Consider the following 24687-nt stretch of genomic DNA (forward strand, 5'->3'; position numbering starts at 1 on the left):
AGTGTATCCCTCACTGGTAAGATCAGACCATAAACTCTCACGGGATATTCACATCCCGACCCCACCCCCTGCCCAGAAAACCACAGTGAAAAACTTCTCTAAAGCAAATTTCACACTCCTCAAAACCGAGGTGGAATCCTTCAAAGCCCCTGGGCCTGTGGAAAATATGGCCCAGACCGCAGAATCCTTTATAAACACATTCTATGAACACCTTCAGGAACGCATGGATCATGCGATCCCAGATAAAACCAAGACCCAGTCCTCCAAAGGCAGACGTCCTGTTGGTGGACCCCAGCCATAAATAAACTATACAATAGAAGAAAGCTACTAAATGATGGAGCAAAATCCCAAAAAGGGATGGCATCACTGATCAGTATTAGCAAAAAACTACGGGCACTCATAAAATTTGTCTAAGGCCAGCTTTGAGAGAAAAATTAAAATTGCACAGGACACTAAGGATAATCACAAGGCTTTCTTTGTTAGGAACCTGGGTGGTAATTCCCAGATATGCTCAGAATTAGTCCAAAATGACAAATACACTGAACCCACAGGCATTGCCAACATCCTAGCTGATAGGTTTGGTGCAAACTCCCCCCCACCAAAAGGGCAAATATCTATCCCAGCAGAGTGCTGCCCCCCTGACATCTCAGATGCTCAGGTGAGCCGCCCTCTTCAAAGCAAAAAAACACAGCATCAATGGGACCAGACAGTGTCCCGGGCTGCGTCCTACATGAACTCCCAAGAAGAGCTAAACCCAAACATAAAACTACTGTTCAGTCTGTCTCAGCCTTACTACAGGATATGTGCCCAGAGTGGCGTACAGCAACAATGATTCCTCTCCATAAAGGTGGTGCCTCAACGGATCCTGGAAACTATCGCCCCATAAGTCTGACTAGCTTGGTCTGCAAAGCTATGGAAAGGATCATCATGGACCTCATAAATAAAGATATTGGGGACCTACAGACACTGGATCCTACCCAGATGTTCTTCATCCCACATTGCTGCAGTCCTAACACTTGGGGTAGTCCGCTGTCCCAGTCGGCCCAAATACCAAAGTATAAGGCTGACGTCGGTCAGGGCGCATTAGTCTGACGTCAGGACGTCAGGGTACAAATGCGCATGACCGACGTCATATCCTCAGTCTTTTTTGCCGCATGGTCCGATGCAGAAGCAGTTTTGCGAGTGCAGGTTGGCGTTCTGAAATTTTCTGAAGTCGGAGTTTCAGACCGAATCAAAGTTGGCAAAGTACCCCGTTGGGGAATATTTTGGTTTTTTCTTGCCTCAGTATTTAACCGGATGTCAGAAAAAGTGAATAATTGTATTTCTTGTGGGAAGCAGATACCTCATAGGGATTACCATACCTTGTGTATACCTTGCTTAGGGCCTGAGCACGACGTTGTTGGATGTCGCTCTTGTGCTAGATTTAACAAACGCACTATTAAGAGAAGGCTAGACTGTGCCAGGTTAGTTTTTGGGAAGCGTTGTAATTATAAAATGCCGTCGGATGCTCCGCCCGAAGCAGCAAAGCCTAGGTTGGAAGAACCGTCTGTCCCGGACGTCGGTTCTTTAGAGGGCTCGGTGGAGCCGGAGGTTCTGCCAGAAGTCTCTCTGCAGTCTCAGAGACTTTACTGTTACAGGATGTTTCCTCTCAGGAGGTAGGCCAGGCTGAGGGGGCTTCTCAGGTAGCTGTTCTCCCCTCCCTTCCTAAGGTGGTTAGGCCCTCCCCTTCTGTTTCCAAGGCTTCTTGAGAGGCAGGCCAGGTTTAACTTCAGTGGGGGTTTCTCCTATTTCTTCAGGGTCTCTGCCTAAGAAACATATGCTTAAAATGGCAGAAGATTTGATTACTATGATTAGAGGTTCTATGCCCCTCCTGATAAGAGGCCTAGGGTGGAACCTGAGCTTGAGAGTTTTGAGCAGTGTTCGAGGCTTCTGAGTCTTCGGCTGAAGACTTGCAGGAGTATCCTCCTTATTCTGATTCTGATGTAGATGATTCTACTCCTTCGCTTCTCCTCCTGAGGATTTTTCTTTTCAGAGACTCTTCATTCCATGAGGGAGCATTTTAAATGGGAAGGTCAAGATTTTTCTGATTCCAGGAAAAGGCTAGGGAATTTTGTTTTACCCCAGCACAGGCCTTTGGCTATACCTCCTGTTCTGGATGTGGTGGAAGATGTTTTTGCAGAGGCTTCCCTGAACCCTGATTCTTTGCCTCCTGCCCCAGTTAAACCGGATAGGTATTATAGGGTGCCTGAAGCTCATAAGTATCTTTTTAAGAGTCCTAGGGCAGACCCAGAAACCGTTTCTCAGGGGCCTAAAGGTGTTAAGGCTTCTGTTAAAAATCCTGTTCCTCCTGATAGAGGCAAGGGCTTTGGATAGATGGGGAAAGAAGGTGTATACTTCCACTTTAGCCATGAGGGCTTTGAATTGCCAGTTCCACATGTTAAAATACCAAAATTATCTCCTTTCACAATTGAAGTCTAAGGTGGATGCTCTGGCAGAAGGTATTGAGTGTAAAGAGTTGCAGGATTTAGTTCATGTTTCTGAACAGGTGGGTAAGCATTCTTTGCAATGTGGTTTTGATGCTGTACAGGCCTCTTCGAGGGTGGCTGCCACTGGTTCTGTTCTTCGCAGGCACGCCTGGTTGAGGGATCAGAATTTGGCTGAGCATGTTAAGACAAGGATTTTAGATGCTCAGTTACAATCTGATGTTTGGTTCGCCTGTGGAAGCAGTTTTAAAGAAAATGGAGGACAAGGCTAAGTCTATGCAGACTGTTAAAGATTTTTTGCAGGTTCAGCCTCCAGTTTAGTAGAAATTGGCCTACTAAGGGGTGGACATATCCTTCTTATGATTCCCAGTCTAGGGGTAGGTCTAGGCGTGGCAGGGGCAGAGCTCAAGGTTCTTTTAGGCCTAGAACAGGGAGTTCACCTGCTCAGTCTTCTGGTGAGGGCAGGGGTCAGTCCTTTCGTAAACAGACCCAATGACCTGCCTTTTCAGCTGCCAGAGCCTTCTCGTCTGGCAGCACCTTTGGGAGGAAGGCTGCCACTTTTCAAAGAAAATTGGAGTTTAATTACCCAAGACAGATGGGTATTGGATATCATTCACCACGGTTACAGGTTTTATTTCCATACCTTGCCTCCTTTCAAAGGCATGCCAGACATTCCTCCTCTACAAAGGAAAGAGGCTCACAAGCAAATTTCTCTGTTACTCCAAATAGGGGCCATTCAGCCAGTTCCTGTGCCAGAAAGGGGCCTAGGATTTTATTCTCGCCTGTTCCTAGTACCAAAGAAGGGGAACACGTGGAGACCAATTTTGGATTTGTCTATCCTCAACACTTATCTGGACATTCCCAAGTTCAAGATGTTGACGTTGCAACAGCTTTTACCTCTGCTGGGAAAAGATCATTGGATGGTAACTTTAGATCTCAAGGAGGCTTACCTTCATGTGCCTATCAGACTAAGTTGCAGGAAGTATCTGCGTTTTCGAGCTGGGAATTCTCATTATCAGTTCTCTGCATTGCCCTTTGGCTTATCTACTGCGCCCAGAGTATTCACAAAAGTTCTGGCTCCAGTGATAGCTTACTTCAGGACAAAAGGCATACAAATCTATCCTTACTTGGACGACTGCCTGATTCTGGCTCAAGAAAAGGAAGACCTTTTTCAACTTTTGGAATATGTGATAGCAGTGCTAAGATGCCTGGGGTATTCTGTGAACGAAATAAAGTCCAGTCTAGTACCCTCTCAAGACATGTGCTTTCTGGGTGTGAGACTGAATACAGCAGCCCAGATGGCCTTTTTAACCCCGGACAAACAAAAGAATCTGTCTCTTTACTTCAACTATCTCTTCAGTCCGGGCTGACTGCAAGGACAGTCCTTCAAGCCTTAGGGTTCATGGCATCTTGTATTCTGGTGCTTCCCAATGCCAAACTGCATATGAGGAAGCTGCAATGGTATCTCAAAAATGTATGGACACAGCACTGCCAGGATTTGGACACTGTCATTCAAATAATACCTTGCATTCAAAGGGAATTTTTGTGGTGGGCTCAGGAATGTCACCTAAACAAGGGACTCTCTGTGACCCGGCCAGAGGCGAGTCAAATTCTTCGACAGATGCCTCAGACATAGCTTGGGAGCTCATCTGAATGGAAAGTGGATACAAGACAAGTGGCCTGCCAGACTACAGCATCTACATATCAACATGAAGGAGATGTTAGCAGTCCAGTTTGCATTAATGGCTTTCAAGGAGTTACTACTTCCAGGGCAGGTGTTGATTCTAACAGACAACACAACTGTCATGTGGTACATCAACAAACAAGGGGAACTCATTCTTATCCTCTATGCAGGCAAGCAATGATTTTATGGGAGACTGCGCTCAGCTTGCAACTAAATCTTCAGGCAAGGTTTCTGCCGAGCACAGAACTCCTTAGCAGATGTGTTAAGCAGGCAAATCATGGATCCCCACGAGTGGAAACTGGATCTTCATGTATTTCAGAAATTGAGTGTCATGGGGAACTCCAGACATAGATCTGTTCGCTTCTCCACTAAACCACCAGCTGCCAAAGTTTTGCACCTAAAAGGTTTCATCACACAGCTTGGAAAGTGGATGATCTTTCTTTCAGTTGGAAAAATCTTCATGTGTATGCCTTTCCACCTCTGCCTCTCCTCCCAAAGGTACTCCTAAAGGTCAGACAAGACAAGCCAAGGATGATTTTAATAGCTCCAGATTGGCCTCTGCAACACTGGTACCCATTACTGAGGAGTCTGGTAAGGAAGCCTCCATGGCCTTTACCTTTGATTCCACACCTATTGTCTCAGAGGGACGGTCATCTACTCAATGTCAAGCTTCACTCTCCATCTAACAGCCTGGCATATTCTGTTTTGAAACACAGCAGGTCTCAGCTTCCTCCAAGTTTTGAATGTGATTGTGGAAGCCAGAAGACCTAGTACAAGGAAAGTGTACGCAGAAAAATGGAAGAGATTTTTATTTTGGAGTGCAGCAAAGGATTTGGAGGTTTCTGAGCCTAATTTGAGTGTGGCTCTTCAGTATCTTACTGAGTTATTGGACAAAGGTTTGTTTTTTCCATTAAGATTCATGCTGCAGCGATTTCAGCTCACTATGATTTTGACCCACCATTGTTTTCTCATCCTTTGTTCAAGCAATTTCTTAGAGGGGCAAAGAATATAAGACCCCCACGTAGAGCTCCTACTCCTGCTTGGGACCTCAATTTTGTGTTGGAGAAACTTACTCTACAACCTTTTGAGCCTGCGGCTACTGCTGAATTGAAATACTTGTCATGGAAGACTGCTTTTTTGTTGGCCATTACTTCTGCAAGAAGGGTTTCTGAATTGCAGGCCCTTATGGCGGTTGAGCCTTTTTTGATTTTCCACAAGGATAGGGTATCATTACGTAATAATGCTTCCCTTATGCCTAAGGTGGTCTCTAGTGTGGCTTTAAACCAAACTATTCATTTGCCCACTTTTTATTCAGATCCCCAAAATAAGGGGGAAAAGATTTTGCACACTTTAGATGTACACAGGCAGTTGCGTTATTATTTAAGCAGGACTAAGGATTTTAGGCAGTCTCAGCAGTTGTTTGTTTCTTTTGCTTTGAGTTCTCAGGGCAAGCCTGTGTCAAAACAAACTATTTCTAAGTGGATTGGGTTTTGCATTGCATTTTGTTGTTCCCATCATGGCAAGGAGATTCCAGCTGGGATTAGGCCTCATTCCACTAGGGCTACTACCACTTCAACAGCATTTCTAAGTGGGGTGGCAACTAAGGATATTTTGGAGGCAGCTACTTGGAGTTCAGTGCATACTTTCTCTAAGCATTACCACCTTCCTCTCTACTCTAAATCTAGGGCTGGTTTTGCCACGGCTATTTTGCAGGGCATGTTGACAGCTCCAGCTTCTTTATGATTTGCCAGCCTCCCTTACCTCTGCTTTGGGATTCTACCCAAGTGTTAGGACTGCAGCAATGTGTGATGAAGAACATAGTACAGTTTTGTACCTACCATAAATGTAGATGTTCGAAGATCCACATTGCTGCAGTCCAATTTACCCTCCCTCCTTCCCCTCTGTGTTTAGGGGTGGTTGTGTGGGTGGGGTTGTACTTTTGTAAATTGTATATATTGTATATATATTTGGTACAGGAGTGTTTTGTGTTTTTTGGTTTTGGCCTTATCTTTTTAGGGTCTTCTGACATCTGGGGCAAGAAAAGACTGAGGATATGACGTCTGTCATGCGCATTTGTACCCTGATGTCCTGACGTCAGACTAATGCGCCCTGACCGTCAGCCTTATACTTTGGTATTCGGGCCGACTGGGACAGCGGACTACCCCAAGTGTTAGGACTGCAGCAATGTGGATCTTCGAACATCTACATTTATGGTAGGTACAAAACTGTACTTTCGGCTTTAAGGGCAGATCCTGCCTCTTCAACCTGGTTGATTTCTTTGAAACTGTCACAAAGGCCATTGACAAGGGGAAGGTGATCCACACAGCTTACCTGGACCTCGCAAAAGCCTTCGATACAATACCCCACTCGGGCATTATAGATAAGCTCACCAGTTTAAATATAAACCCCTATGTCACTCTGATTGCAAACTGGCTCAAGGACCGAGAACCCACATGGTTAGAATTGCTGGAGCCATGTCGGACTCCAAATCTGTTACAAGTGGTGTCCCACGAGGCTCAGTCCTGGGACCTCTCTTATTCTGTATATATTTCTTGGAGGTACAGGCCAGCATGGAAGGACTGTGGCTGACCAAGTTTGCAGATGACTGCAAACTGGGTGCCGTAATACTATCCAGCCGACCCAAGCATCCTCCAAAAGGGCCTTCTAGAAACACAACTGGTGCCAGAGCCATGGCCTCAAGCTAAATGCCAAAGTGTATAGTCATCCCCTTTGGAAAAAAAGTGCCCACAAATTACCACATGGGTGATCTTCCATTAAGTACGGAAGATGTAATTAAGGACCTGGGGACCCAAGTTGATGGCAATCTCATTTGACAACAACGTGGCCAAAGTGGTTAGAAAAACATTTTATATAGCCCACCTAATCATGAAGGGATTCACATCTAGATCAGGGGAGAGGTCATGGTGCCTCCCTCATCAGGCCCATAATTGAGTACAATGCCCCTTTTGGGATGTACCTTACCAGACACCTGCAGCAACTGGAAAGACCCCAAAAGTACCTCACCAAGAGGATCAAAGGGCTCAAACAGATGCCATATGCTGCCCGGTTAAAGAAACTCCAGCTCTAATCTGTGGCATACCACCTGTTCAGAGGCGATCTGTGCCTGACATATAAAGCTATGTCCAACCCGGAATTAATTGACATGCTGCACCTCAGAAAATCCAAATCCCATCGAGCTACACGCTCGAGACTTTAACCTCTGCACTGAAATAAGTAGGACATGCTGGAGCGACAGATTCATAACCCAGAGGCTCCCTTCACTCTGGAATAAAATCCCAGTCCACTTTAGGCAGAGTCCCTCATTTCTTGTCCAAGAGGAATCTTGAGTGGATGGGAGATCGTAGGTTTACCCCAGGTATCACTTGTGTGTCCCTGTTCGACAGAGGCACAGTATACCAACTCCGAAAAAGGGCATAGCAAAATAAATTTAAAATGGGTGGCGAAAGCCAAACATTCTGGCTAGGCTTATAAATGCCCTTGGGCAGAGCCTAGTATGAACCTATAGAGCCTTAAGAGTGGCTGTCCAGGTGCTGCATAATCCATCACTTTGTTATGGTTATCCACTTGACAGCTCAGCACTTCTGCAGGCCACCCCCATATGTCTTATCCATTCTGAAAATAAGTCTGAAGCTGATCTTGTCCTTATAACCTGTCCTGTCATAAGCTCTGAAGATGTTTAGTCTGACCCCCCCCCCCCCCCCCAACAGTAGCACTGACTTCTGTTCCGGCAGAATCTTGCACTCCTTTATGAAGACGCTGTACACTGAACCTATTAACAGGTACTGCTTATCTGAATATAGTCTGGGGAAACGTCACTTCTGTAAGATCATGCACAATAAAGTGCACATTTCTGAACAGTGTGCAGCTACAAGAATTCTTGGAGATGGGGGGGGGGGGCAACAGGCAATATTCAAAACTGGTGGTTGATGTGGCCCATGGCGAAGCACCTCCAATTTGAGACTTGGTATGGATGTTTTAAGTTGCTGTAAATTTTGAGGCAGTTTAAACCTTTACTTTTACTTGGGTGACCAGGTAGTGCAGCGCGGCCAGCCTTCATCTAAAGCAACCATGAAAACACCAAGGCCAAGTGAGAAAGACTTGTCATTTTTTCTTCAAAGATGTCCGTGTGTAATGGCCATTTGAACTGCAGTCCATACTTCGTGACTGTTAAATCCAGGGGAAAGGTAGAGTTCTCCACTGAGTTCACTATTTCTGTGGGGTACATAATCTCCTTCGGGCACTCTGGTCATGCTACTGCTATGCTTAAGTATTCCCTTGTCCATGAAGCTGTCTTTACAGCAGTGATCCATGTGGTGAACGCAAGTATAGATCTTCTAATAAAAAAATTGTTGCTGCAGTATTTGTTTCTGGCCAGCATTCCTCATCCCCAAGAACTTGTTGTAGTATTTCAGCTTCTGTTGGGTGGGGGGGTGGCACAGCACGGCACTCTTGTGCACGTTGGAGGCCTCTACATGGTGACTTGCAAGTCTTGAGATTTTGAGTGAGAAGACTAGCTTTTAGGGCCATGTTTGGGTGGGGGGAGCGTATTCTGGCTGCTTCCATAAAATTAACACTTCAGAATGCTTGCTTTACTCTGTCATATTAATCCCTTCAGCATGAGGAGGCAGCAGTTTTATACTGTAAAGGCACACCTGTGTATATTGTGCTGCAGTTAAATTGGTGTGTGTATACTGTGTAGCGAGTAATTGGCAGATAGACGTGTTCCTGGGCTGAAGACATTTGGTAACTTTGTAGCTTTTTAATGTTTTAGTATATGACTGAAATTGTATATCCAGCTGAAGTGACCTGTCTTGTGTTAATTTTTTCTTAATCAGGCTTTTGATGATGCCATCGCAGAACTTGACACACTGAATGAAGATTCTTACAAAGACAGTACTCTGATCATGCAATTACTTAGAGACAACTTAACGGTATGTATTTACCAGGGATACTTTCTCAATTTTTCCAGTTTTAGGATATTGCCAGGTCATTTCACAAGCAGTGACCCACTAAATATTTAAACTGTTAACCAGTTTTGTCCCCCCTTTCCGCTTCACCTAGGTCATTTGGGCATGTTAACACACCATACTGGTATGTATCCACACTTCACTTGAGTAAAGACATTTTCCTTAGCACAAATGTAAAATGACGTTTGTTTCCATACAGCACTCCTTCCTAGCTTTTTCCCATTCTAAGCACATGGGTATAAAGCTGGTTTTGGTAAAGCACTGTTAATGGTGACCTGCATGTAGGCTGCTGTTTCCAGTAGTTCTTAATATTGGAACATTTAGCTGCAGGTAGGAAGCCTCATGTCTAGTCTGGCACTGGAAACCTTTTTCCCCTCCAGGCCAGGTAGACTTATGTAATTCATCAAGATGCAAAAGTACACTTACATTAAAAGATAATTATCAATATGCAAGTACTGGGAGGAGCTCAACTAGTCTCCATGTGGACTGTGCCCCCACTCAGTTTATATACTGACTGGGAACAGGGGCTTCTTTGCCCACTGTTTGTGGTCTTACACAAACTTGACATTAGCAGTTTTGATCACTTGTGGTTGAAAGTCTTTTTTTTTTCTTCGAGCAGTGTGCCTTCCCCCTTGAAGGCAGGCTGTCTGCTGTCCTGTAGTGGTAAGGGTTATAGGTTCATAGCTGGCTATTGGCACAAGAGCCTTTATAAGCCTAGCCAGTAAGACCCAGGATGTGACCATCGTAATACCGCATATATCTGCAGAATTATCAGGGTATTGGGTTTTGTGTTGGGAGTCCCAATTCATTTTAGACTGCCCCAGGAGTGAATTTACAGATTTCCTTCAAGGATGCATCTGCAGTCATAGCATATGGGTTGTCCTGCCTCAGGCAGCCCTTCGGTCGGCCGGATTCCAAAGTCTGGGTCTGGCCTCTGCTGATGTTGCACTTTCCCCGACGTCAGAGCATATGGGGTATAAAAGCATCAGCCAACGCCATCTTCCTCAGTCTTTCTTGCCGCGCGGTGCCCGAAGCAGAAGCAGTTCAAGTGCCGGTCGGCCAGCTCTTTTGATTCAGCTACCAAAGACTTCGAAAAAGCTAAGTACCCCGTTGGGGACTCTTTCATGCCTCAGCCGATGTCAGATAAAGTAAATTGTTTAACTTGTGGGAAACAAATACCTCATAAGGATTTCCATTCGTACTGCCTCCCTTGCTTAGGCCTGGACCACGACGTCTCGGCCTGTGCTTCCTTCAACCGACGAACACTTAGGCGTCTGTCGGAGTTTGCAGAGGAATATTTTGGGGCTAGTTTTGCATATAAAATGCCGTCAGACTCCGACTTCACATGTAGTTAAACGGAAGGACAAGGACCGACCCTCGCGGCCCGCTGTTTCGGCTGAAACCTCGGTCAGGCCTACCGCGAGTGTCTCTTGCTTCCTGTTGCCGAAACCTTACAACAGACTACCTCTGCCTCAGGCTCCGGCCGAGTCTGTTATTGCACTACCTTCGGAAACCAGTGTCCAGGACATGTCCGACACCATCCCTTTAGATAAGTCCACCCCTGCACGTGGTGCAGCCAGACCCCCTGCATCCATGTCCATTAAGGCCTTCTCTAGGGCTAAAGCTGACAAACTTGCCAAAGCTTTGCCTCCCAGGTTTACCTCTCAGGGGCCTTCTACCAGCACTCAAATTCTCAGCCTAGCAGAGGATCTTATCTCCTTAATTAGAGGTTCTCAACCTCACCCGGACAGGGGCCCTCTCCCACCTCCAGAAAAAAGGCTCAGGGTTGAGCCCTGTGACCCCCCACTCTTCAGATGAGTCTACAGATGAATCTGTGTTAGAGCACCAGCAGGAGGCTTATTCGGCCTACGAGGATTCTGATGCTGAAGAATCTATTCCTTCGGCCTCCCCTCCTGAGGAGTTTTCTTTTGGTGAGACACTGCAATCTGAGAACATTTCTAATGGCAGGGCCAGGATTTTTCTGACTCCAGAAAAAGATTAAGGACCTTTTTGCATTTACCTCAGCATAGGCCTTTGGCTAATTCCTCCTGTTTTGAATGTTATTGATGTGTACTCTGATGCTAGTACAGCCCCTGATTCTCTCCCTCCGGCTCCTGCCAAACCTGATAGGTACTACAGGGTCCCGGATTCTCATTTTCACCTGTACAAGGCCCACTCTGCAGACCCAGAAACCATTTCTCAGGGCCCAAAAGGGGTGGCAGCTGCCACTGCTAAAAATCCTTTACCTTCTGAAAGGGAATCTAGAGCTTTAGAGCGATGGGGAAAGAAACTTTATTTCTGCAACTCTTTCCGTGAGGGCATTAAATTGTCAATTCCATATGATTCATTACCAAGAGTATTTGTTAGATGAATTGTATAAGAAACTTTCCTCCTGAGCCCCTTGACCGTAAATCACTTCAGGATCTGTTACATAACTCACAGCAGGTTAGCAACCATTTTTTGCAATGTGGTTATGATGCACTGGAAGCTTCATGTAGGTCAGCAATGACGGGCAGTTATACGAAGGCATGCCTGGTTGAAGGAACAATCTCTACCGGACCATGTTAAAGCTAAGCTCCTGGATGCTCCAATGGAAAAACAAATTATTTGGTTCTACGGCCCAGGAGGTCTTGGAAGTTTGAAGAAAAGGCAAAATCTGTGCAAACAGTGAAGGACTTTCTGCAGGTACAACCACAGAGATTCAGCAGAAATTGGCCTACTAAGAATTGGTCCTTTCCGGACTCAGAAAGATCAGAGGCAGGAACAAGCGTACCAGAGGTAGAAGGCAAGCTAGAGGCCACTACAGAGGCAGTCAGTGGCAGCCACCAAACCAGAGAGGTAGTGCAGGAACAGCAACAACATCTGCAACACCAGGACAAGCACAATGACTTATTTTTGACTCCGCCAACCAGGGCTCAATTAGAAGCACCATTGGGCGGAAAGCTTTCTTTATTTTCAGAAAATTGGCATTACATTACAAGGGACTCATGGGACACTGCAAGTAATAGACAAAGGCTACAGGTTCCATTTCCACACATTGCCAAAAAGAAAAGGAATGCCAGATCTGCCACCAAATCAGAGGGCGGAGGCTTTGAAGCAAATCACCAAATTGTTACAAATGAAAGCCATAGAGAAGGTGCCTCTCAGAACAAGGCCAAGGTTTTTATTCAAGGCTATTCCTTGTTCCAAGGAAAGAAAATCAATGGAGGCCTATTCTCGATGTCCGCATTGAACACTTACCTCATTGTGCTGAAATTCAAGATGCTGACCCTACAGCAGCTTCTTCCCATGCTGGGCAAGGAGTCTTGGCTGGTGACTCTAGATCTCAAGGAGGCATATCTGCATGTCCCCATTCGACAAAGTTGCAGAAGACGCCTCAGATTTCTTGCAGGATCAGAGCATTATCAATTGTCAGCATTGTCCTTTGGCTTATCTACTGTGCCCAGAGTATTCACGAAATGCCTGGCATCAGTAATTGCACACTGCAGACTTCAGGGGATTCAAATCTACCCATATCTGGACGACTGCCTGATACAAGCGGACAGCAAGACAAATTTTGTTAAAAGACTTGGACTATGCCATAAAGCTATTACAGGCCTTGGGATACACAGTCAACATCCAAAAATCAAGACTTGTACCATCCCAAAGGATAACCTTCTTGGGTGCAGATCTAGATACAGCCACCCAAATGGCCTTTCTCACAGAAGAAAAGCAGAATTCTTCCAGATTACTTCAAGAATCTGACAAGACAAACTCAGCTAACTGCAAGGAAAATCCTGCAGGCCCTGGGTTTCATGGCATCCTGCATAATACTAATTCCACAAGCCAGGCTGCATATGAGAAGATTGCAATGGTACCTAAGGAGTGTATGGACTCGGCATAGTCACAGCTTAGAAACTCTGATTCCAATCATACCTTGCCTTCAGAAGGAATTCCTGTGGTGGGCTCAAGCCTGCCAGACCAACAGAGGGTTGCCTTTCATCAAACCAAAAGCAAACCAAACCATCACCACGGACGCTTCAGACAGAGGTTGGGGAGCACACATGGAGGACAAATGTATCCAAGGACTATGGTCTCAAGGGCAGCTGCAAATGCACATAAACCAAAAGGAAATGCTGGCAGTGATGCATGCAATTGAGGCTTTCAAACCTCTCCAGCAAGGTCACCTGCTAATAAGGACAGACAACACCACAGTTATGTGGTACATAAACAAGCAAGGAGGCACTCGCTCCTACCCTCTATGCAGACTGGCTATGAATCTATGGGATCTTTGTTTGAAACACAATATACAACTACAGGCCCAGTTCATGCCAGGGAAAGACAATACACTGGCAGACAGCTTAAGCAGAACTACCATGGATGCTGCACCCAGACATCATCTTACTCATAACAGACATGGGGAAGGCCCGAGATAGATCGGTTTTGCCTCACCCCAAAATCAACTGAATTTTTTGCACCAGGACATACCATCCACAAGCATGGAAGGTGGACTCTTTCAGCTGGAAAGCCAGAAAAGTCTATGCTTTCCCACCAATCCCATTAATGTCCAAGGTTTTACTGAAGATCAGAGCAGAACAGCCAAAAGTGATCCTGATAGCTCCAGACTGGCCAATGCAGCATTGGTACCCACTGTTGAAGAACTTGTCAGATGAAGCCGTGGCCTCTCCCAATATGGCCTCTTCTTCTGAAGCAGAACATTTACAAGATCCTGCATCCCAACTAGACCTTGCAGCTGACTGCCTGGAGAATACCATGACCCCTTCCCAGGACAACTTATCCCAGAGGGTAAAGGGCATTATTATGGAAGCTCGCCGCCCTTCCACTAGGAAGGCATACTCAGCAAAATGGAAAAGATTTCTCACTTGGAACACAACAAAAGGCCTTGTTGTGACAGTGATGAACCAGTCACATATACTGGAATACTTAGCAGAATTGTTCCACAATGGCCTGTCTTATTCTTCCATTAAAATACATGCCTCTGCAATTTCAGCAGAATACAGTGTGAATCCTCCTGTCTACTCGCATCCTCTCAAGACAATTTCTCAGAGGAATCAAAAAAATCAGTCCTCCAAGGAGACCACCTTTACCTACTTGGGACCTCAACTTTGTGCTGGAAAAACTAACACTTCCATTTGAACCAGCAGCATCGGCAGATCCACAGTTTCTATCCTGGAAAACTGCATTCCTCCTGGCCATAACTTCAGCAAGAAGAGTATCTGAGTTACAGGCTTTAATTGTAGAGCAGCCATTTCTTATTTTTCATCAGGACAGAGTTTCATTAAGAACCAATCCAACTTTTATGCCAAAGGTGGTATCTAGAGTATCCTTGAACCAAGCAATTCATTTGCCTACATTCTTCCCAAATCCACAAAATAAAGGGGAGAAACTTCTACACACTCTGGATATCCACAGACAATTACGCTACTATTTGGACAGAACTAAGCTACAGAAAGACTGACCAACTGTTTGTAGCTTATGCTGCTGGGACATGGGACACAAGGAAAAGCAATTTCCAAACAGACCATCTCAAAATGGATAGGAAATTGCATTTGCTTTTGCTACTCCTTTCATGGAAAGACTGTTCCTGTGAATATTAGGCCTCATTCCACGAGAGCCACAGCCACCACTACAGCCTTCCTAAGAGGGGTGGCTACAAAGGACATTTTAGAAGCTGCTACATGGAGCTCCGTGCATACTTTTGCCAAGCATTACAATTTACCCTTATACTCCAGATCCAGAGCAGGTTTTGCAACAGCAGTCCTGCAGGGTTTCTTAACTACACCATCATTTTCTTAGTACCTCCACCCCCAGATTGGCTATGGTATTCTACCCATATGTTATGACTGCAGATGCATCCTTGAAGGACATAGTACAGTTTAGTACCTACCAGAAATGTAGATTTCCGATAGGTATGCAGCTGGGGGAATCTGTTATGGTGTATTTGTTTGTATATAGATACATATATATGTATATATTTTTGCATTATGTTTGGAAATTTTTTGGCATTTTATCCAAATTTAGCCTTCCTAGAGGGCACCTGGCATCTGGGGCAAGAAAAACTGAGGAAGATGGCGTTGGATGATGCTTTATACCCCAGACGCTCTGACGTCGGGGAAAGTGCGACATCAGCAGAGGCCAGACCCAGACTTTGGAATCCGGCCGACCGAAGGGCTGCCTGAGGCAGGACAACCCATATGTTATGACTGCAGATGCATACCTATCGGACATCTACATTTATGGTAGGTACAAAACTGTACTTTCCCATTTATTCAAATTCTTTTTGGAGAGGGACAGGCTTTATTTTAAGTGGGGAGTTTAGTCCATAGACTAGGTAGTCCATAGACTAGGTAGTCTTTGGGATATGAATCTCCAAGTTCTTAAATGGGTGTGGTCCCTAGAACATGTAACCCTTGTGTAATTTGTTGCTAATTTTTTTCATCTGGGCTGGATCATGGTATGCCTTGTAGGGTCAAGCTCAAGCCCCCCCCCCCCCCCAACTATGAGGAGTAAAGATAAAGATCATCTTTCTCCCCTATTGGACAATGTAATCAGTCTCCTGTGACTGGGGGGTCCTCACTACTATACTAATGAAGTTATGGGGTCTGTAAAGGGTTTACATAGTGAGCAAATGTATCATTCCCTGCAAAACTAGACTGGAGGTGACTGCCTTGGTTAGCACTGAAATAGTTGGTCCACCATACCTCACATGTTCCGATGTTCATAGGGTTTCACTGTTGCAGTCATTACACGTGGGGTTATCCTGCTGGCAGGCTACCCGCAGTCTGCCAGAGTTCCAAAGTCTAGGTCCGGCGTCTGTTGCGGTTTCCTCTTCAATGACGTCAGTGCGCCAGGGGTATAAAAGATGCAACTGACGCCATTTTTTTCTTCAGTCTTTCTTGCCTGCGTGGTGCCTGAAGCAAAAGCAGTTCGCAAGTGCCGGTCGACTCCTGAGATTTTCGAAATGGTTTCAGAACCGAAGTCTTCAATAAAGGTAAGTACCCCGTTGGGGAAACTTTTTTTCTTGCTCCAGACCGATGTCAGTAAAAGTTTAATTGCATTTCTTGTGGGAAGCAAATTCCTCGTAAGGACTTTCACTCTTACTGTATTCCTTGCCTACGCCCTAACCATGACGTTACTAGTTGTCCGTTTTGTTAGATTCAACAAACGCACTAAGCGTCCGTTTGACTTTGCTTTACATTACTTTGGCCGAAGGTTTAACTACATAATGCCGTTGGAACAACCGACCACCGGAATTCATAAATGCAAAGAAAAGGACAGGTATCTACGACTCTTCTAGGCCAGTCGCCAGTTCTCAGTTTGGTGCTTTCGCAGCCCGTGACACCCACTACCTCAGAGCCACAGGCCATATCAGATACCCACGTGGAGACACCTAGGCCTGTGGAAACTCAAGGTATTGGGCCTGCAGAGACTTACCTCAGATGGGTCTGGAGCCGCTAAGCAGGCATCTGCTTCGGAGGGTGTTTTCAGACCTTCGCAGCTTAAGTCCACTGCAGCAGCCAAGGCAAAGTCCAAAAAGCCATTAAAGACAAGGAAACAAGTACAGCATTCTCCTGAACTGTCAACCATGCCAAAGAAACAGATAGATATTTAAAATGGCCGAAGAACCAGTTACTTTGATCAGGGGTTCCCATCCCCCTCATGATTCAAGGCCTTGGCAAGACGCTGACTGATTCCTCTGACCAGGTTTCTATTTTCTCTGATTCCTCTTCAGATCAGGGGTATTCTCTCCCTCCCTATGAGGACTCTGATGCAGAAGAATCTATATCTTCAGCCTCTCTGCCTGAGGATTATTTTTTGGGGAAACCCTGCAACACCATGAGGGAGCATTTCCATTGGGAGAGCCAGAATTACTCCAGAATCCAAGAAAAGGCTCAGACTTTCTTTTACTGCCTCAGCACAGGCCCCTGGCTATTCTCCCTGTGCTTGATATTGCTGATGTTTTCTCTTAGTCCAGTCTGTCTCCTGATTTCTTTACCCCCTGCACCATTCAAGCCAGACTGGTACTACAGGGTCCCTGACTCTCATAAAAACTCTGCTGCGGACCCAGAAACAATCAGGGTCCCAAAGGGGTTAAGGCTTCCACTGCTAAAAACCCTGTCCCTTCTGATAGGGATTCCAGAGCTCTGGATAGATGGGGGGAAAAGTTTACACTTCTGCTACTTTAGCTGTAAGGGCTTTAAATTGCCAATTTCACATGCTTAAATGTCAGCAGTACCTCATGTCTTGTTAAAACAGAAAATGCTTACAAACTCAAAGCCCTGACAGTAAGGAAATGCATGATTTATTGCATGCAGCTAAACAAGTGGGAAAGCATACTCTGCAATGTGGTTTTGATTCATTAGAGGCTTCTTGTAGAGCCGCTGCTGCAGGCTCCATCATTCGAAGGCATGCTTGGTTGAAAGAACAAAGTTTACCTGAACATGTTAAAGTAAAATTATTGGATACTGCACTACAGCATGATACTTTGTTGTTAAAGCAGAAGAGGTGTTAAAGAAAATGGAGGATAAAGCTAAATCAATGCAGCCTGTAAAGGATTTCTTACAGGTTCAACCACCTAGGATTAGCAGAAACTGGCCCTCAAATTGGTCCTTTCCAGTGTCAGGCCAGAGGCAGACACCCAAGAGGCAGATCTCGGCCCCAAGGCTCCTACAGACCTAAACAATGGGGTGCTTCCGCCCCCAAAGGAGAAGACCAGTCACAACCTTATAGGAAACAGTCCCAATGACTTTCCTCTACTAATGCCGAGCACTTGCCTTTTGGCAGCACCCCTAGGGGGAAAGCTAACACTTCTCACAATTGGCACATGATCACCCAGGACAAATGGGTACTGAATACAGTTTCTCAAGGTTACAGGTTCCACTTTCACACCCTTCCAAAATCAAAAGGTATGCCAGACCTGCCACAAAACCAATGGGCAGAGGCACAAAAACAAATTGCTGCTCTCATGGATATGGGAGCTATTCAGAGTACCACAGCAAGGACAAAGATTTTACTAGAGACTTTTCCTAGTACCCAGCCTGGAGACCAATACTGGACTTGTCAATCCTAAATGCTTTCCTGGATGTTTCCAAAATTCAAAATGTTAACAATGCAGCAACTTCTACCCATGCTGGTCAAGAAGGCTTGGCTAGTTGCAGGTATGCCTCCTTGAGGTCCAAAGTATGTCCCAATCAGACAATCTTGCAGAAGATACTTCTGATTCATAGCTGGCTCAATGCATTACCAATTCTCTGCACTGCCCTTTGGCTTGTCTACTGCACCCAGGGTCTTCACAAAATGCCTGGCATCAGTAATTGCATTTTGCAGACAGGAATTCGAATATATCCCTACTTGGGACGACTGCCTTATTCAAGCAGAGACAGGACATTTTTCTGAAGCATCTGGCGTTAAGATTACTAATTTGCCTAGGGTACACAGTACACAAAATCAAAATCAAAACTAGTGCCCTCTCGAGAGATAATATTCCTGGGTGCAAGCTTAAATACAACTACCCAGATGGCTTATCACACCAGACAAGCCAAGGCAACCGACTCATTACTTTCAAATGATAGCAACAAAGACCCAGCTCCCTGCAAGAAATTCTGCAGGCCCTGGGTTTCATGGCATCCTGCATTCTACTAGACTGCATATGAGGAAACAATGGTATCTAAAAAGTGTTTGGACTCAACGTTGCCACAGCCTGGAAACTAACTTTAATAACCTTAATTCCCTGCCTGCAACAGGAGTTTCGATGGTGGTCTCAGACCTGTCACCACAAGGGGCAGCCTTTCACCTTACACACAGCCAGGCAGACAATAACAACGGATGCATCAGATTATGCCTGGGGGGCACATATGGCAGGAAAATGTATTCAGGGCATGTGGCCCAAGGAACAAGTGCATCTTCACATCAATCAGAGATGCTAGCTGTACAGACTGCCCTGACAGCTTTCAAGGACCTACTACAGCCAGGACAACTAATAAAGACTGACAATACCACAGTTGTGGTACATAAACAAGCAAGGGGGCATACATTCCTACCCCCTCTGCAGGCAAGCCATGACTTTGTGGAACACAGCACTGACCTATCAAGTACATCTGCAGGCACAATTCCTGCCAGGAACAAAAAATACACTGGCAGACTAAGCAGAAATCTCATGGATCCTCATGAATGGAAACTAAATCCACAAGTGTTCAGCATAAGGAAATGGGCGCCCAGACATAGATATTTTTGCCTCCCCTCACAACTGCCAACTACAGAAATTCTGCACAAGAACTTATCACTCACAAGCATGGAAAGGGGATGCAGCTGGAAAGCACTGACAGTTTATGCCTTCCCTCCACTGCCTCTTCTTCCCAAGGTGCTCCTAAAAGTCAGACTGAGGCCAAATATGATCCTGATTGCCCCAGACTGGCCACCCCAGCACTGATGCCCATTCCTAAAGAGCTCTTCTCAGGGCCCAGCCTGGCCTTTACCTCAAATTCCTCATCTTCTGACTCAAAACAATCCTTCTGCAGTAAACGCAGAACCATAAACTTGGCAGCATGGCAGATTAATGTAGCCACTCAGATCTCACCCCTGTCTGAAGCTGTTATGGATGTCATTTTAGAAGCCAGGAGGCCCAGCACTAGGAAGTCTTGTGCAGAAAAATGGAAGAGATTCTGTGCTTGGAACCAGGCCCAAGGGCTCGAACCACTTGTTCCAAATATACCTCTGATATTACAGTACCTAACTGAGATGCTGGACAAAGGCCTATCTTTCTCATCTAAGATCCATGCCTCTGCCATTTCAGCTCATTACAGTACGGAACCTCCTAATCTGAAGTAGGAAGTTCATTTGTCAGCAACCTGTGGGTCTTGGATCCGATATCAGATCCGAGCCGGCAACTTGTTTCAAGCTAATGGATCTGAGCTCCTAGCTCCTCCCTTCACCCATAATCCCCTGCTAACCCTCCATGACCTCGGATCTAGTTTGCTGCACTTGTGGATGGCTGGATCCTCGTGCTTGTCAGCTAAGTGGAATTTTACTGTATTTCCTGTCAATTAAAAGTGTGTGTTAGGTTCCCTTATTTTTACTTTAATATAGTTCCCCCTCCCTTCGCTGGTCGTTAGCGTGTGTTGTGTTTTTTTGGGGACCTATGTGTAGTTTTTTTCTTTAAGAAATGGCTGAGGCCCCAAAAGCCATACATTCTAAATGTACAGAGTGTGGCCATAAGCTCTTCCCGGCTGATGGCCACACTCTGTGCGTTCGGTGCCTTGGGGTTGAACACCTTACCTCAGGCTGTACCATCTGTGCAGCGTTCAACCCCAGGGCACTGAGCGGAGGTCGAAGCTGGTCCTTGCAGGACTTTTACCCCTGGGCTCGTCTTCGGCCTCCGCTGTCTCTGCTGCTCCCATGGCTCCACCACAGCCTGTGGTTGCTGCCACTCCTGCCCCCCTGCCTCCGTCCGGGACTCAAAACTCCCGCTAGTGTCGGAGGGCCAGGAGGGAGAAGCACCACAAGCGGCGGGCCGAGACCTCCGTTTCGGCCCCGCCAGCTAAGCGGGCTTCTCCCTTCACTGCTTCTAGGTCTCCTCGGCTCAGATCCCCTTGTTTCTCCCTGGGGCCCGAGAAGGAGGAGACCTGATCTCCGTCTAGGTCGAGGCAGCATTCCTGGCCTGCCTCGGTGGCCTCTTAGAGATCTACTTTTTAGTATATCCGATGCAGACTTGGACCGGATGATGCGAAGATTCATCCAGGCCCAGCTGCAGATGGGAGTGCTCTTGCCTCCCACACACCCCCCCCCCCTCCGGGGGGAGCTCTACACCCTTTCCATCCTATTGCTCCTTCTCCGACCCGCTATCCGGGTTTGGAGCGTTGGAGCCGGGGGTGGGTCTGCACCAACAGTACTTGGTACTTCGGACCCGACCCTGCCCTCGAGCCTATCTAATCCGACCTCGGAGCCGTGGTCCGAGCTTCGGATCTGGGAGATTCAGTGTGCCTTCGGCTCCGTCCAGGTCGGAGCCCACTGGTCCCTCTGATCAGATGGTCTCTGCGCCTGCTCTGATCCCTTCATCGGATCAGAGTGGGAGCCGATTTTTGGATCCAATAGTGGCTCTCCCTCTGCCTTCGATGTTATGGAGGGGGCTCTGAGAGCATCCGGACCCGCAGTCCTTGCATCGGCTCCTCCCTGCACTCCCTCTGCTGGGCCAGGCTTCCATCACCCAGCCAAAGGGACAGTGCTTCGATGTCACAGATGGTTCCATTGGAACAAGATGTTGCTGGTGAGGCCTCTGACAGCCCCCCCCCCCCCGAGGAACTTCCCCGCAAGCATAAGTGCAAAAGAAGGCATGTGGACTCCCCTGAGTCCTTAATCGAGGACACAGACTTGGAGGAAGGGGAAGGCTCCCCAAGATTGCCCCCTGAGGAAGTCTCCTTTGGAGACATCGTGGAGATGCTAAGGATCAGAGGTGGGTGGTCTGCCCCCAAGTCTTCCTCTGTCGAGTCCGTGTTTCTGGAGGCATTTGAGGCAGGCCAGTGTACCTCTTGGGTGTCCCCTCCGGCCGACCCCCTGGTGGACCTCATTACCACCAGGGCGTGGAAGAATCCGGACACCGTGGAGCCAATACCAAAATGCCCGGATAGAATTCTTGACCCCCCTCAGACTGACCACATTGGAGTAAGGGGCCCCCTGTAGATGCCATGTTGACAGTGGCAGCCACGAAGAGGGAATTGGCTCAGGAGAGCCCCTCAGTCCATCCACCGAGCAGAGTCCCGTTTGGACCGCTTAGGGAAGTGAGTTAGTTAAGCGACCTTCTCTGTGAGGTCTCTGAACTATATGGCACGTCATCAGGATGCAGCGGGATCTTATCAAAGAATACGCTGCATCCCCCCTGAGTCCATGTTGGAGGATGACAAACAATTTTACTCCACCTGAATGGCCACGGAGATCAATTTCAAACACCTCTATGCGGCTATTGTCCCACGTCAGAGGGAGCCGCTAGGGCTAGCGGGTCAGGCCTGGCTCCGTCATTGTGATTTTGCGGAGCCCTTTAAAGCATCTTTCGCAAACACCCCTTTTGATGGTTCTGCCCTCTTTGGCAAAACAGTTTGCGAGAGACTTGTCCAGAGTGAGAAGGACGGGAAGACTAAGTCTGCCGTCTGAGTCCGCTTCTCTGCTCCCCAGCGGTCCTTTTCGAGGAACCAAAAGGGTCAGAAGATGTGGTTCTGAAAATTCACAACATTCCCAACCCGCTCCGGACAACCAGTCCTACCGTGGCAGAGGACCGTGAGGATGTCGCCCCAGGGGCAGAGGGGCTCCGAAAAACTTTGGGTCCAAAGAACCTTTCTCTGAACGGCCCGTGCAGCAGCCCTGAGGAGTTGCCCGGCTGCTCCACTCTGGAGGCAGTCGGGGGGGGGGCGCTTCTCGAAACACCTAGCGGCATGGGAGTCCATCGCAACAGACCGCTGGGTGCTTCGCATTATATCCAGAGGGGTGCACAATACCATTACTCCCATGTCCCCAAATCCAGGAACCTCCCCGATGTACCACCCGACCAGAGGGAGGCCGCAGCTGCAGAAATTCAGCAGCTGTTGGGAAAGAGCCATCCAGTCCATCCCCCAAGACCAACTCTGATTAGGGTTCTATTCCAGGTTCCTTTTGGTGCCAAAAAAGACGGGGGACTTGAGACCGATCCTAGACCTTTCCTGCTTGAACCTGTCAGTAACCAAAGAAAAATTCCGAATCGTCACTCTTCAATCGATTCTCCCCCTTTTAAGGGAGAACTATTGGATGTGCTCCGTAGACCTCAAGGATGCGTACTACCACATTTTAATGGACAGACTATCCAGGAGGTTCCTTTGCTTCCGGCTGGGGGCCAGTCACTGTCAGTTCAGGATCCTTCCCTTTGGCCTCACCACAGCCCCCAGGGTGTTTACCAAGGTATTGGCAGTGATTGTGGCCCACCCGAGACTCCAGGGAATACAGGTCTTTCGATACCTGGACGACTGGCTCCTGACCACACCAACAAGGCATCTACTTTGCTTAGCCAGAGATTTTTCTCTCTAGCCCCACAGTTGGGCATTACTATCAACCTCGACAAATCCCTTCTGGCTCCAACGCAGGTCATAGAATTCATAGGCACCAAGAGTTGCGAGCCTTCCTAACTCCCGAGAGAACCCAGAACCTCAAGTGCGGGCTATCCTCCAATCAGACTTCAACAGCGGAATTGGTCCCGAGGGCACTAGGCTCCATGGCGGCAGCGATCACGCTCCCATGCACCCATTTGAACATGCGGGTACTACAATGGACTCTTCTAGTGCAATGGTCTTTTCTATCCCTTCCTCTCCGCCACCCCATTGCCATCAGCAAGGCTTGCAGGAGGACGCTACTATGGTGGCTCCAAGACTTGAACCTCCGTACAGGCCGTCCCTTCTGCACCTCTTGCCACGGTGACCATGGATGCTTCCTGCCTTGGGGGGGGGGGGGGCATTATTCAGGCAGGACAGTCCAAGGCACGTGGAACGATAGAGACCTCCCTGCATTATCAACGTTCTGGAGATGAGAGCGGTGCTGTTTGCGTTGCAAGCACTTCAGGACCTCCTCCCCATAGGAACGGTTGCAATCCAGTCGGACAACATTTCGGTGGTCTGGTACATCAACAAACAGGGGGGAACCAGATCTTACCCTCTGCCGCGAAGCCATGAGAGTGTGGGAATGGGCGATCTCCTCCAATCGCTTTCTAATTGCAACGCACATTCCGGGGAGGACCAACATCCTAGCGGACAAGCTCAGTCGCACCCTTCTTACCCCGTACGAGTGGTCTCTCAATCCACTAGTAGCGAAGCAGATATTCGCAGCTTGGGGGCAACCCTGCTGCAATCTTTTTGAGTCTCCATCAAACACCAAATGCGGCAATTTTTTCGCTCTAATCCCCCCTCCAGGGGAAACTCCAAGAGACGCTCTGGTGCATGCTTGGCCACCCGGTCTACTCTATGCCTACCCTCCTCTACCACTAATGCTACAACTCTTACAGAAAGCCTCACGGTTGGGGAGCAGAGGATGATCCTCATTGCCCCGTTCTGGCCTTGGCAAATTTGGTTCCCTTACCTGTGGTCTCACCTTGTGAATCACCCTTGGATTCTAGATCCCACTCCGGATCTCATCTCCCATCCGTCAAACTTACCGACCCCAAACCTGGACAATTTGAAACTGACAGCTTGGTTGCTCCAGTTCCACTCCTAGTTTTGACTCCCGGTATCTCTTCACCAGTCAAAGCCATCCTCGTGGCAGCGCATAAGCCCTCCACCAGGAAAGTGTATCACAGTAAATGGAAACGTTTTTCCATTTGGGTGGAGCATCATTATCTAGATCCCTTTACAGCTCCTCTTCCATCCATTTTAGACTTCCTAACTGAACTCTTTCAGGAAGGCGCTAGTTGTTCAACTGTCAAAGTGCAATTGGCAGCCGTATCACATTACCATGTGGGACATGATGCAGGGCCCTTTGTCGGCCAAATTGTGTAAAACCTTTCTCAAGGGCACCTTTTTACTTA

At 47.2% G+C, this 24687-nt stretch overlaps 1 protein-coding gene across 3 annotated transcripts in view; it reads left to right on the forward strand.

The window, feature by feature from the left end:
* Window positions 1-24687, forward strand: part of YWHAQ (tyrosine 3-monooxygenase/tryptophan 5-monooxygenase activation protein theta) — a 266005-nt gene that overhangs the window by 184196 nt on the left and 57122 nt on the right. For all 3 annotated transcript variants that reach the window (XM_044079179.1, XM_044079184.1, XM_044079191.1), the window contains exon 5: window positions 9024-9119. In XM_044079179.1, the coding sequence (XP_043935114.1) occupies window positions 9024-9119 (96 nt within the window). The remainder of the gene's footprint in view (window positions 1-9023; window positions 9120-24687) is intronic.

The sequence above is a fragment of the Protopterus annectens genome, chromosome 1.part1 (genome assembly GCF_019279795.1).
Source record: "Protopterus annectens isolate FY-2018-M chromosome 1.part1, PAN1.0, whole genome shotgun sequence".
NCBI classification, from domain to species: domain Eukaryota; kingdom Metazoa; phylum Chordata; order Ceratodontiformes; family Protopteridae; genus Protopterus; species Protopterus annectens.